At 40.4% G+C, this 15582-nt stretch overlaps 1 protein-coding gene across 2 annotated transcripts in view; it reads right to left on the reverse strand.

Annotated features, from left to right (window-relative positions):
- Nucleotides 1-10638: 10638 nt before the first annotated feature.
- Nucleotides 10639-15582, reverse strand: part of grip1 (glutamate receptor interacting protein 1) — a 107213-nt gene continuing 102269 nt past the window's right edge. The window contains exons 23-25 of one of the 2 annotated variants that reach the window (XM_028570438.1): nucleotides 14539-14679; nucleotides 13477-13623; nucleotides 10639-11741 (exon numbers count right to left, since the gene is read on the reverse strand). In XM_028570438.1, coding sequence (XP_028426239.1) covers nucleotides 11442-11741; nucleotides 13477-13623; nucleotides 14539-14679 — 588 coding nt within the window. In that variant the 3' untranslated portion in view covers nucleotides 10639-11441. The remainder of the gene's footprint in view (nucleotides 11742-13476; nucleotides 13624-14538; nucleotides 14680-15582) is intronic. The other variant, XM_028570437.1, reaches the window with a different exon arrangement.

The following is a 15582-nucleotide window of genomic DNA, read 5'->3' on the forward strand; positions in this document are numbered from 1 at the left end:
TTTAGCTCATTACGTTTTGCAAGTAAACTCTTATTTTTCTGTTGTGTTCTGAATGAAGAAATAAAGTAAAAAAAAAAAAAATAGGAAAAGTATTAAGGCAAATTTCACAGTTTGTTTTTTTACTGTTGATTTATTTAACGGTTTCCACTGTTTTTTAAATTCAATAATGGCAACATCTTTCCAGTCGTAATCGTGTTAAATTACTTTGTTGGAGCACGAGCCTTTGTTGATGGGAAGGAAATCACCTGAAGTACTGGACTACTGACGGTGACTTTAAATCAGCTGAATGATGAGCATAAGACCTAACTTTTATATTTTTTTGGCACTCAGCCAAAGTGAGTATCCAGGCTCTCTCTATTTTTACTGCCTTATTATTGAGCCTAGTCCTAAGTTTCTGTTGGATATAATATATCTCCTAAAGAATATACTTTTGACCAACTTTTTGAAAGACTATTTCTTGAAATATGATGGTCTCTCTTCTTTTTTGAAACTCAACACTTTTTTTTTTCCACCAATAAATTAACCGTTATTACTCTAAGGTGCAGCTTGATGCTTGGCATAGCTTTATTAGGTTATTTGTTCCCTAGTATCTAATAAGCCTTTTCTATTTGAAATATTTCATTGTCTATTGTTTCTTTAAATGCCAGGGGGTTAAGAAATATTACTAAGCGTAAAGCGTTGTTTTTATTTGTTAAACAGCTGAACACAGATTTATCGTTTTGTCAGGAATCTTATTGAACTTTTGGAGAACTCAGTGGGGTAATTTTTCAATTCAATTCAATTCAATTTTATTTATAGTATCAAATCATAACAAAAGTTATCTCGAGACACTTTACAGATAGAGTAGGTCTAGACCACACTCTATAAATTCCAAAAGCCCAACAATTACAGTAATTCCCTCAAGAGCAAGCATTAGCAGTGGCTATTGCGACAGTGGCAAGAAAAAACTCCCTTTTAGGAAGAAACCTCGGCAGACCCAGACTCTTGGTAGGCGGTGTCTGACGGGCCGGTTGGGGGCGTGATGAACAGTGGTGATAACAGTCACATTAGAAGTCACATTGACTTTGAAGGTTATCGTGGAAGTTCATGTCATAGCAGGGCACATCGTGTCATACTGAGTATTGCAGTCTCCTATACCGGATCCTGACTACTCTGTGCATAGGAACATCACAGCAGGGCGAGCGGGATGTAACGCGGGCGCTGCAGAGCACGGGGGGGAGGCTGCGGATGCAGCAGGACGCAGCAGGATGCAGCCGGGAAATGCAGAGAATCGCAGAGCATAGCTCTGCGAAGAAGAAACATAAGGACTCCGGGGAGTAAACTCCCCAGAGCTAGATTAGTAACAAGCAAGCATTTCTTGGACAGGATGCATACAAAAGTAACAAGTAGAGATGAGAGAGCAGCTCAGTGTGTCTTAGGGAGGAACAGCCTCCCCGGCAGTCTAGAATTGTAATAGCATAACTTAAGAGAGGCAGGTTAAAGAGAGGTGCCTGGTCGGGCTAGAACTCCCCCCAACCGGGTCGGGCTGTACTGGACCGCCTCCCTCTACTCTCGCTCGATTATTAATTATACAGTATATAAAACTGATGACTACGAGGAGAAGCAGGTGGGCCGGGTTAGGCGGACGCTTCAACTCCTCGTCCCTAACTATAAGCTTTATCAAAGAGGAGGGTTTTCAGTTTACTCCTAAATGTGGTAACGGTGTCTGCCTCTCGAACCCCGACTGGGAGCTGGTTCCATAATACTGGAGCCTGATAGCTGAAGGCCCTGGCCCCCAGTCTACTTCCAGAGACTCTAGGAACCATAAGTAGCCCCGCATTCTGGGAGCGCAGTGCTCTAGTGGGACAATAAGGTACTATGAGCTCTTCTAAGTATGATGGTGCTTGACCATTTAGAGCTTTGTAAGTCAGGAGGAGGATTTTAAATTCAATCCTATATTTCACTGGAAGCCAATGCAGAGAAGCTAATACAGGAGAAATATGATCTCTTCTCTTAGTTCTCGTCAGAACACGTGCTGCAGCATTCTGGATCAGTTGGAGAGTCTTAATGGACTTATTTGGGCAACCTGATAATAAGGAATTGCAGTAATCTAGTCTAGAAGTAACGAATGCATGGACTAGTTTTTCAGCATCGTTTTGAGACAGGATATTCCTAATTTTGGCAATGTTACGAAGATGGAAAAATGAGTTATGGTTTTCTCACTGCTCAGAAAGATCAGCTGGAGTCTTAACGATGAAGCAAAAGTAAAATGGTGACATTTTACACACAGATACGGATCTAAAAGGGCACTATATTTGCCAAGTGATTAGTTACAACAAGATTGTTTTGATTATTTTTAATGTATATGGGTACAACTCTAATCTAGAAAACATTCAACTATTTGCTGACATAGATAATAGACTCAAACATTGGTTAACAAAGTTTCCAAACTCTCATATTTTGCTTGGAGGAGACCTTAATGTTACTTTAAATTCCCAGCTTGATAGATGGCCACCTGTGCGTGATACCGGTAGATATACATACTTCAAGCTTTTCATGGAAAGATATAACTTAACTGACATATGGAGAATTAAATTCCCAGATGTTTTATCCTTCACCTGGAGTAACAAAGACAAAACTAGGCTTTCCCGTATAGACTTTTGGCTAGTGTCAAATAGTATTAAAGAACAAGATGTGACAGTTAACATTCTTCCCTGTCCCTTAAGTGATCATAAAGCCATTTACATTTCTATAAACTTATTTCCCTCAGATGGTTGCAAAGCCAATTATTGGAAATTAAATAACTCTCCTTAAAGTTGAGGAGGTTAAACAGAAAATCCCACAGTTGATAAAACATTTTTTCAACAAAGCTGAGATGGAAAAATCCTTTAATGTTAATTGGGAGTTATTTAAATATGAATCAGCCAAATATTTTAGGAAGCTTGGCAGCAATCTTGCTGAAATGAGGAAATTAGAGGAACAAAAAGTCATCACAGGCATATCGGTCTTATCTCAAATATCACCAGATGCTTTAACAGAGGAGGAAAAAATAGAAATGTTTAATTTACAAGAGAACCTGGACAAAATATATAAGAGCAAGGCGGAAGGAGCTTTTATAAGATCTCGGAAGCAGTGGTTAGAAGAAGGAGAACAGAATTCTTCATATCTCTTCAAACTGGAAAAGTACCATGCAAAAGTTAATACCATTAATGAATTAATCATTGACAACTCTATAACTGATGATCAACAATTAATATCTAATTTTTGCTCTTCATTTTACAAAAAGCTATATACTTCAGAATATTCAGAAAATTATGCTTCTATATTCCTCAACTCTCTACATAACACCCCTCAACTCGACAATTCGGAAAGGGATCTTTGTGATCTCCGTTTCACCCTGGCAGAGATCAGTGAGTGTTTGGAACTTTTAAAAGAGGTTTATCGTCCAAATTTTATAAATTGTTTTCACAGCAGATGGCGCCCTTCTTATTGCAGGTATTTAATGAAAGCTTATCGACCAATACCTTACCTTGGAGTATGACTCAAGGTTTGATCACTTTGATCCCTAAACACAAGGATTTACTTTATATTGATAACTGGAGTCCAATTTGTCTTTTAAATAATGATTATAAAATTTTGTCCTTGATCTTTGCCAGAAGAATAAAAAAAGTGTTAAACTTTATAATTGATGAAACACAATCAGGTTTTATGCCCAATAGGCATATCTCCAACAACATTAGACTAGTCTTAGATCTAGTTGACTATTGATATTTAATTTCAGATGACAGTTTTGTGTTTTTCTTAGACTTTTTCAAGGCTTTTGATACTGTCGAGCATCATTTTCTCTATCATTCACTTAAGAAGTTTGGCTTTGGGGATTTTTTCTGTAATGCGATCCAAACTCTCTACAATAATGCAAATTGCTCCCTTAAACTTAAACATGGGTCCTCGCCCAGATTTGAAATCAAACGTGGAATTCGGCAGGGATGCCCTATATCTCCTTACCTTTTTTTGCTTGCAGCCCAACTTTTATGTGAACACATTAAATGTAGTCATTTACAGGGTATTTCCATCGCTGATAAGACAATTGTTTTAAGTCAACTGGCAGATGACACAACGCTGTTTTCCTAGGTTCCTCTAGCAAGTTCTATAATAGAAGTGTTTAGTAAAGCTTCTGGTCTCCGTTTAAATCTTAAAAAATGTGAATTACTAGCACTTAAGGATTGTGATGTTGATGTGATCTCTAATATTCCTGTGAACAATAGTATTAATTATTTGGGGCTTATCATTGATAAAAGTGAACTCCAAAGATGCAAGAATAATTTCACTCCTATTGTTGAAAAAACAAGAAAGAAATTCAACCTTTGGCTTTTACGTGACTTATCATTAAAAGGCAGGATTCTACTCTCGAAGGCTGAAGGAATATCAAGATTAACATACGCTGCTCTATCTTTATATGTAGATCAACAAACGTGTAAAACTATAGACAAAGTTCTATATGATTTTGTGTGGAAAAACTGCACTCACTATCTGAGAAAGTCTGTTTTAATGAATGAGTACAATAAAGGTGGTCTCAATTTCCTGGACTTTAATACTTTAAATAACACATTCAAAATTAATTGGATTAAGCATTACTTAAAGTGTCCAACTTCCTTGTGGAATTTTATTCCCCATTTTGTCTTTTCCTCAGTTGGTGGACTCCAGTTTTTATTGGTATGTACCTATAATATTGACAAAATTCCTCTGAAACTTTCTTCATTTCATAAACAAATGCTGCTGTCTTGGTCTTTGATTTACAAGCATAATTTCTCTCCTCATAGGTTTTATATTTGGAACAACAGATATATTTTGTATAAAAATAAATCCATTTTCTTTCAGCAATGGGTTGACAACAACATATTGCTTCTAAGCCAATTACTCAACCAGCTTGGTCAGCTTTATGATTATGTTGAGTTTATTCATCACTACGGCATCCCTGTCTCTCCAAAGGAGTTTGCTATTGTTTTTGATGCAATACCTTCAGCTGTCTTTGCACTCCATAACGTTTTTAATGGAGTTGGTGATCACCCTATACTGTTAAATGTGAAAGAAACGACTGTTGGAAATATCTGTTTTTCACTACAAGCTAAAAGTAAGAATAAGGCGACTCGTCAACTCTTTCAACAAGACGTTAAGAGTACGCCTGCTGCTTTATCGTACTGGTCTTCATATGTTGAGGATATTTGTTGGGAAAAGGTTTGGCTATTGCCACACAAGTTCTTCTTAACCAACTAAATTAAAGAGATCTCTTTCAAAATGCTCCACAGATTTTACCCAACTAACCATTATCTGCAGAAAATGAAAAAGGACATTGATATCAGCTGTTCTTTTTGTGGAGAACTAAATGAAACCCTTGTACATTTATTTTGGTCTTGCCAATATACCAAGAGACTTGGAGCAGATTATCACATTTCATTGCTGTTCACATTTACCCTCAATTCACATTACTTTGGGAAAATGTATTGTTTGGATTCATTCAATATGATAGAAAGCTTTACTGTGAGTATTATGTGATAAATTTGATAATTATTTTAACCAAATTTTATTTACATAAATCAAAGTTTTTGAGAAAGAAGCCAAGCTTTTTTGAGCTGGCTGCCAATATTAAACAATACATTTTTTCCATTTCTACCTGTACAAACAAAAAAGCAGTCGGATCATATGATCTTTGTAAGCTTTACAAAATATTTGTATGAATTTTTTCTTTTTTTGCTTTGTTTTGGTTTTGTTTTCCTTAATAACCCCCTGGCTCGTTTAGAACATAGACTGTTAAGATGTACAGAAGACGTTCCTTCCTACTGTATGTCCACATTCTTCAATAAAGTTTAGAAAAAAAAAATAAAATGAAAAACGTGGAAGCCGAAAAAAAAAGAAAAAAAAAGAAATCCAGCCCACATAGATATTCCCACCTCTGATTCCCACAGGAAGTTACGTGGATGGTGACGTTTTCACTCGGAAAAATCCGAGGGGGCGGGATAAACGGTTGTCTGTCAAATTCCCTCTGCACGCAATAGGATAGCGCTACAAGCAGCAGCCATAAGCCCCGCCCACCGACTCTATACACGATGTGATTGGCCTGACCAGAGAGAGTTGCTAGACTGACACTGGCTGCAAATAACATTTCCTGCCGCTAGGTTGCGTCTAGATTTCTAGGCTACATTTCCACCAATGTGATGAAAAATGAGATAGTATCTCAAAAATAATAACTTTGTATGTCAGAATTAGAAGATAGAGTCTCAAAATAATGAAATAATATATTTTGAGATAGTTTCTTCTCATTATTTTGAGTTTTTTGTATTAGTATCGTTGTTTTTTTTTTCCCATTAGTATATATTTGTTGTATTTGTGTTGTTGATAGTTGTTCTTGATGCTAATTTAGGATAGTTGCCGAATTATTATTATTATAAATAATTTTTTAAACTGTTAAATAACAATTATTATTAATAATATATTTTGTCATTCCCACGCTAAACAGAAGTCTATATATAAATGTTTATGTGTAGGATTTGTATAGGCCTACAAGTATAATATAAGTATATATAGTTTTATTTCATTTAATTCTATTCTAATTTAAACATTAGTATATGTTCTATGTGTGTGTGTGTGTATGTGTGTGTGTGTAGTATAAAGGAGCAAGTTGTAGCTCCACAAATTTCATTATGCAAAAACCTTTTGTAAAATGACAGATAAATAAATTAACCTTATTTATTTATTTTAAAAACAAAAACATGGAGTCCAGTCCTCCCAGCAGGTCTTCATCTTTATTGTTGCTCAGTAGTCGTCCATACAAAGAGGGGAGGGGGGCTGGGGGGGGGGGGGTGGAGAGCAGTGGAGCCCGACAGGACAAACACCAGGAACGTCATGCTACCAAAGTATTAAATTTGTACAAAAATACTTTACAACATCCCTGTTCCTTTAAAGAAAAATACAGTTTGGTTGGTTGGTGAAGCTACATGGAAACTAATCTGACCCACTATTTCAAATGGCAGTGCAATGCATGTGTGTGTGTGTGTGTGCGCGTGCGTGTGTTGTGCATGTGTGTGTTGTGTGTGAGTGTCTGTGTGTGTTTGTGTGTGTGTCTGTGTTGTGTGTGTGTGTATGAGTGTGGGTGTCTGTGTGTGTTTGTGTGTGTGTCTGTGTTGTGTATGTGTGTGTGTGTGTGTGTGTTGTGCATGTGTGTGTTTGTGTGTGAGTGTGTATGTGGGCGGATGTCTTGCTGAGGTGAGTCACTAGAGTGCAAATCCCTGCAATGTAATATACACACACACACACACACACACACACACACACACACACACACACACACACACGAACAAACAGTGTGTATGGCTTTAGGTCTCACTCATCAAACCCTCCCAAAGCCACGCCCCTCAGCTCTGGCTTTTTATCCATTGGATGAACGGTTTGTCGCTACAATGCTAACAACGCAAATCACCTGACAAGGCTACCACCTAGTTACCGTAGATACCACAGCTAACAGGTTGTTTTGTGTAATGTTATGTAATGCTAACCATGTGCTGACTGAATACTAGCTGCGTTAGCCCTATGCTAGCCATGTGCTAACTGACTAATAGAGGTAACCCTGTTATCTGTGAGCCAAACCGAATATTAGCTCTGTTTACCAGGTGTTAGTATATGTCTGTGCTAACACCTAGCTGCGTTAGACTATACTGTGTGTTCCTCATGTTCTAATGTACACTAATTGCATTCGCCAGGTGTTAACCCTACTTTAGCTGTATGCTAAACCACTATTAGCAATTTGTCCCTGCGTTAGATGTGTGGTAACCAAATATTAGTTATGTTTATCACGCGTTAGCTGTGTTAGCTTCAATCAAGGGGCCGGTTTAGCCCCAACAAAACATAGCAACACGTACACGTAACGCTAAACATATACTAGATGTGTTAAGTAGGTGTCGACTTAGCGCTAGCCATGTTCAAACACCTAATTATGTTACTGAGGTGTTAGCCACATGTTATACTTGTGCTAGGTGTGCGCTAACCATACACTGGCTTTGTTAGCCAGGTGCTGGCCCTTGGTTAGCCATGTGCTGACATCTAGGTATGTTGGCTAAAAGTTAGCCTTGCGATAGCTGTGTGCTAACCATTTATCAGCTGTGTTAGCCATGTGCTTACGGAACGGTAATCATAGCTAGTATGAGCCTTGTGCTGCGTGTGTTGACCCTATGGTAGCCACATGTTAGGCATATGCTAGCCCTGAGCTCTCAGTCTGCTAGCCACATGCTAATTATATGTTTGCACTGTGCTTCAGATTCACCACATTCACAACATCTTAATAGCAACATCTTAAAATCTAAAATAGCTAATCACAACTATTCACACAGAAACAGCCAATCACAGCCCTCTGATTCAAAGCGCAGGACGTTTAGCAGAGAGCGATTGGTTGTGAAAGCTCAGGGAGGGTTCTGATTGGCCAGTTTAAATAGTGAGTTCAGACTGAGGTGAGAGCAGAAAGATGTTGACATCACTCCAAAATAAACACACACACACACACACACGCACGCACACACACACACACACACACACACACACACACACACACACACACACACACACACACACACACACACACACACACACACACACACACACACACACACACACACACACACTCTCACACAGGTGTTTACTGTCACAGGTTTTATCAGGACTTTTTTCTCGTGTAACATTGTTGTTTTTGTGGTTATGAAGTGAAGGTTTTTGGGGTTCGATGGTCTCAATGTGAACAGCGACGGGAACTGAACCGTTTTTTAAAATCTATTTTACATCTTTTTAGGTTCAGTCGCCATGGAAACAAACAAACAAACAGAGAAAACTGACAACAGTCAATCAAAAAACACACCGATCGATTAGCATAATAGGTCACTGTTACTGTGGGGTGGGGGGGCTGGGGGTTCAGGGAAGTCGGGGTGGGGGCATGCTTTGCTTCTTCCTGGTAGCTGATTGGTCGGCTTGTGTCTCGAGGAGAACCAATCATAGACAGGCTGGGAAGGTTTTGTTTTCTGATTGGTTCCAGCCAATCAGCTGAAGCTCTCAGAACTGCCGTCCGTCTGTCTGTCATCCTGGCTGCCTATTGGTTGAGGGAAGAAGGGATGGGGACTGGGGTAAAGCCAAGACGAGGAATTGAGGTGGGAGGGGGTTAACTGGCCTTGTGTTTAACACACACACACACACACACACACACACACACACACACACACACACAGACACATACATACAAACACACACACAGACACGCGCACATACATACACAGTGTGGCCAGTCCAACAGGTGTAAACAGTAGAAAAAGATTCTTATTGAACTGCTCAGTGTCATCATCATCATCATCATCATCATCATCATCATCATTATTGTCAACATGATTTTTAATTATTACTCTTCCAGTCTGCAGCTCGTTAATGGCACAGAACTAAAATCTTAACAGTAAACCCTCTGTCTTTCTGTACAATTCATTAGGGATGCTCCGACCATCATCAGCTGATAACTATCGACTTTGAAGTCTTAAAATCGACTGATAATTAAAAAACATTAAAAGTGTGTAATCATTACCAAATCCATCATGGCTCGCCGTTTTAGGACGGACTGGGTGCCTCTTTCAAATTTGTCGATACTAATGTAAAAAGAAAACGTTGTTTCGAGAACGTAAACATGTTTTCTACATTTGGTAGCTGTTGAGTTTTTGGCAGATGAAGTTGTTAATGTTCACATTTCCATTTTTTTCTAAGCAATTTGAGGACTTTTCATCCATGTTGACTTAACAATTGCCAACAGTGCTAGTCTGATAGCATGCTATGAGCTAATGGGGAATTTCTTTTTTTAATGGACTTTTGGAGGATTTTATTTCCCCAACATGACAGCATCAAATTCAAGCAGCTGCATCTCGTTTTAGTCTTATGGATCCCATCCTTCTAGATTGGATACATTTTAACCATATGGCGTTAGCAATAACCAAGCCATTTTTTTATGTCGCCAACTGTCGTTTTGTGCTATTTTTAATTATCAGTTCAGGCACCTTTAGGCACTGGCACCGTTTTAAAAGTATTGTTTTAGTACCAGAAAAAAAAAAAAAAAGATTCCCAAACCTAGTAAAGACTTTGAAATAAATAAATCAGCGTTTAAGAACAGAAACCAATCAGTAATCAGTATTGGTTTGGACGATCCCGATGACATCTGCCTCAGATAGCCTGATCGGAGCATCCCTCGTCTTCTTGGCAACCAGTCAGTCCATCAGCAGGCTCTAGATCCTGGAGTCCCATCAGTCTTTGTGCTGCTCTGGTCCTTGGCCCGTACAACCGGATGCCATGGTTCTGATTCTAGTAAGACCAGATGGACCAGCTGCCACAGTTCATGGTTCTGTGACCACTGCGACCACGAACAACAACCGTGTGTCTTGAACCAGTTAACCCTTTTGTTGTCTTCCTGTCATTGTCGTTTAAATGAAAAACATTTTTTTTTTCAATGTTTCTTTTTTCCTTTTACACTTTTCTGTCCATTTTTCCGAAGTTTTTCTCACTTTATCCAACGTTTTTGTCACTTTTTCTGATGTTTTTGTCAAATTTTTGAAGCTTTTTTTGACATTTTTGTCACTTCAACGTTCTTTTGTCTTTTTTTAAAATTTGTTTTTCAAATGCTATGAAATATAATAAAACACCCAAATTCAATGAAGAGTGTGCTTAGTTGTGAAGAGCATTGTACGGAACAATCCACGTTATTTCCTTTGACAATTTGGTTGAAAGAAGCCCAAATTTGTGATATAGAAACGTTTTGAAAATGGGTCAAAGACAACAGGAGGGTTAGGACCATTGGTTGTGGTTCTCTGGCTTCAGTAAGACCAGTTAGCCCGAGTTCTAGGCGTGTAGAACCACTAACTATTCATTTTAAACCAGTAAAACTTCTGGTTGTGGTTCTCTGGCTTCAGTAGGACCAGTTAGCCTGAGTTCTTGGAGTGTAGAACCACTAACTAGTCATCTTAAACCAGTAAAACCTCTGGTTGTGGCTGTGGCTTCAGTAGAATCAGTACCCATGGCACTGGGCGAGTAGAACCAAACCCATTAATCTCGAACCACTTAGACCAGTAGCTCTGGCTACGGTTCCAGTAGGATCAGTGGTTATAATTCTGGTTCCAGTGACACCAGAAGGACCAGTATGCAGAACTGGTTCAAGTGAAAAGGTGAGGAGTTGCTCCAGTCCATCAGTGTGCTTTCAGGCTGCTTTAGCAGTTCAAAGTTCAAACTCTAGTGGTCAAAGGTCAAAGTTCATCCATAGGGTGTGTGTAGCACCATGGGTGGGGGGTCCACTCTGAACCAGTTTGGACGGGTCTAAACCAGTTTAATTCAACTTTGTTGTCCTTGTTGAACCCTCCAGTCCAATCTGGTTAGAAGCGGTTAAATCCAGTTTTTGTCTGCTATAAGGAACTATTATTCACCTGACCCAACCCAAGCCCCGCCCCCAGCTTGTCTCCCGGTTGGCTCCACTTGATTGGAGCACTATCCTCTCCCTGGCCAATGGGGAGCTCCAATGGTCCCAGCTCGCTGCACATTGGCTGAGAGGAGTGGCTGCTGTTGGTGTTGCCATCATTGTGATTGGCCAGCACGGAGAAGGAGGCGGGGTTTCGGCTGATGACGAGCTCCAGATGGTTTGGAGACTCGGCGATCAGTGGAACGACGAGGCAGCAGTCAAAGTCCCTGGTCCGCACGTGGTTAATCTGAAAGATGTGAAATATGGTTCACGTGCCCGAGGACAGCGACACAGAGTTGCAAGCATCACTGTAGTTAGGGGTTATACTTGTTAGGGGTGTCACGATTTAATCAAAAATCGATCAAAATAAGCTTTAGATTTTGACTATTGAAAATCAAGAGCAGGCTCGGCTATAGACCTTTTTCACAGCAGACATGTTGACTTGTCATAGTAGGAGAAGCACAGCTGAGATTGATAACCTTAACGATGGCTCAGTTCCATCAAGTGTCCCAGTAAGATATTTCAGTGAGTCAGCATGAACAATACCAGGACCTCTCCTAAGTGGAATGTAGCCATTATTAATGGTTTAATACCAGGGTCTCTCCTAAGTGGAATGCAGCCATCATTAATGGTTTAATACCAGGACCTCTCCTAAGTGGAATGCAGCCATCATTAATGGTTTAATACCAGGGTCTCTCCTAAGTGGAATGCAGCCATCATTAATGGTTTAATACCAGGGTCTCTCCTAAGTGGAATGCAGCCATCATTAATGGTTTAATACCAGGGTCTCTCTAAGTGGAATGCAGCCATCATTAATGGTTTAATACCAGGACCTCTCCTAAGTGGAATGCAGCCATCATTAATGGTTTAATACCAGGGTCTCTCCTAAGTGGAATGCAGCCATCATTAATGGTTTAATACCAGGGTCTCTCCTAAGTGGAATGCAGCCATCATTAATGGTTTAATACCAGGGTCTCTCCTAAGTGGAATGCAGCCATCAGTAATGGTTTAATACCAGGGTCTCTCCTAAGTGGAATGCAGCCATCAGTAATGGTTTAATACCAGGACCTCTCCTAAGTGGAATGAAGCCATCAGTAATGGTTTAATACCAGGGTCTCTCCTAAGTGGAATGCAGCCATCAGTAATGGTTTAATACCAGGGTCTCTCCTAAGTGGAATGAAGCCATCAGTAATGGTTTAATACCAGGGTCTCTCCTAAGTGGAATGCAGCCATCAGTAATGGTTTAATACCAGGACCTCTCTAAGTGGAATGCAGCCATCAGTAATGGTTTAATACCAGGACCTCTCCTAAGTGGAATGCAGCCATCAGTAATGGTTTAATACCAGGGTCTCTCCTAAGTGGAATGCAGCCATCATTAATGGTTTTGAATACACCTATGCTTTTACTACTATGACATGTCAACATGTCTGCCGTGAAAAAGGTCTATTGTCAGTATTTCTCTCTCCACCCCCGCCTATTTGCGCACGTCTGAAGTAAAAACAACAACAGACACAGCGTAGCTTACCGGCTGGTAGCATGCAGCTAAAGACACATGGTAACGTTAGCTTAGCGGTAGCCTGCAGCTGCTCTTTTCCAGACACCACAGCAACTATCGGAGATGTCGGAGAAACAGCAGTACTGGAAAATTCTCCTACTTCCTTGACTTCACCGTTGTGGCAACATTTTGCCTTCCCGGTGAGTGAGTTATGGAAACAAACAACGATGGTAAAGCACGTGGGCTCCGATGGGACTCAACGGTGCATTCATGTGCACCTCATTAAACAATTACATTTTGTTAACTCCGGGAAACTCAAACTGTCGTTGCAAAGTACCCTTCTGCCATCTAGCAGCTCTTATCGTGGCATTGCCGTCCCACGTTTTGATCGAAAATTTAAAATCGAATGGTGACCTTAAAATCAAAAGTAAAATCGAAATCGTGGATTTGGGGGATCGTGACACCCCTGATACTCGTGGATTGGTACCTGTAGTATACGGTCATAGGCTCGGAGGCCGCCCAGCTCTGCCGGGCCTCCCGGTCGAATGTTGTTAACGTAGACGCCGCGGTCCAACATGCCGTCAGAAACACTGAAACCGAAATCCTCCAGGTCTGAGGCCTTCTCTAGATTCAGCTACAAACACAGACATACACACTCTGTTAGGATCCAGTATAGTAATTAAACTGAAATTCCTGTATCGCAGGACAAGGAATCTAGATTATTCCATCGAGAAAGTACTGGTTGTATCATTGATTCAATGTCATTGCGATTATGGATGTTCTGCTTGGTACTGTGGATTATCAGTTAAAAATGCAATATCCATCACAATACTCGGGCCAGTATCCATTCTTGTAAAGTGCTCAGAGTCAACAATGCAGCTAGAATTTCTTTTTTTTATACAGGTATAACATTTTGGAATAATCTGCAGCTTTCCCTTAAAATTGTAAATACCAGAGGGGCTTTTAGATACAAGGTTAAGGCTTTTTTATGGAATAGAGTAGCCAATACTTTTTAATTAGAGTAGACCAGGGATCTTCTCCAGCGGGGCCTCCAAATTATTGTTAATTTTTTAAAGTTTTTAATAGTTATTAGGCTATTTGAATAGCTTAGTATTCTATGCAAAAAAGGTATCTATAAATGCTTTAGGCTGCCCTAAAAGTTATTGTAGGACCAGATGAATATGCACCTTCATTTTAGAAAATATATGTAGTAGGGGGTCCCTGATCCGTTTCTCTTTCAGTTAAGGGGTCTTTGGCTTAAAAAACGTTGAAGACCCCTGGAGCAGACTGATTATTTTACGTGATTTATGATTCTTTGATTTTATAATGCTTTGAAACCTTGGATGATCTGTATTATAGGTTATTGTCTTTGACCTGAAATAGGTCTTCGTTATGTATGTTGCATATTTTAACACCAAGGACCATGTTAGAAATAAGGGTTAACACTTTAACATGCTATCCTTTGGATTATGTTGTTTGTCAAATCCAAAATAAATCAAATCAAATCAAACGTCCAGTCACTTTAAAGTGTCGAAGGGTCACATATAACCTTGTGGAGTTCCACAGGGTTCTGGTTCAGGATCTCGTTGACTTCCTGTCTCATCTTCCTCATGGCGAAGGCTCGGCGCTGAGGGTCGGAGGGCAAGGTGTTGGACCGGGCGTTCACCTGAGGAAAGGTACACCAAGAAGTCTTTAAAGGTTAGGACGTAATATCACACAGGAGGAACAAAGGGTGAGGTCAGAGGTAGAGGGGGACAGGAGCTGTGTGTGTGTGTGTGTGTGTGTGTGTGTGTGTGTCTCTGTGTGTGAGTGTGTGTGTCTGTGTGTCTGTGTGTGTGTGTGTGTGTCTGTGTGTGTGTGTGTGTGTGTCTCTGTGTGTGTCTGTGTGTGTGTCTCTGTGTGTGTGTGTGTGTCTCTCTGTGTGTCTCTGTGTGTCTCTGTGTGTGTCTCTCTGTGTCTCTCTGTGTCTCTGTGTGTCTCTCTGTGTGTCTCTCTGTGTGTCTCTGTGTGTCTCTGTGTGTCTCTCTGTGTCTCTCTGTGTCTCTGTGTGTCTCTGTGTCTCTCTGTGTGTCTCTGTGTCTCTGTGTGTGTCTCTGTGTGTCTCTGTGTGTCTCTCTGTGTCTGTGTCTCTGTGTGTCTCTCTGTGTGTCTCTCTGTGTCTCTCTGTGTCTCTCTGTGTGTGTCTCTGTGTGTCTCTGTGTGTCTCTGTGTGTCTCTCTGTGTCTCTCTGTGTGTCTCTGTGTGTCTCTGTGTGTCTCTCTGTGTGTCTCTCTGTGTCTCTCTGTGTGTCTCTGTGTCTCTCTGTGTGTCTCTGTGTGTCTCTGTGTCTCTGTGTGTCTCTCTGTGTGTCTCTGTGTGTCTCTGTGTGTCTCTGTGTCTCTGTGTGTCTCTGTGTGTCTCTGTGTGTCTCTCTGTGTGTGTCTGTGTGTCTCTGTGTCTCTCTGTGTGTCTCTGTGTCTCTGTGTGTCTCTCTGTGTGTCTCTGTGTCTCTGTGTGTCTCTCTGTGTGTCTCTGTGTGTCTCTGTGTGTGTCTCTGTGTGTCTCTGTGTGTCTCTGTGTGTCTCTGTGTGTCTCTGTGCCTCTGTGTGTCTCT

The sequence above is a fragment of the Perca flavescens genome, chromosome 23 (genome assembly GCF_004354835.1).
Source record: "Perca flavescens isolate YP-PL-M2 chromosome 23, PFLA_1.0, whole genome shotgun sequence".
NCBI lineage: Eukaryota > Metazoa > Chordata > Actinopteri > Perciformes > Percidae > Perca > Perca flavescens.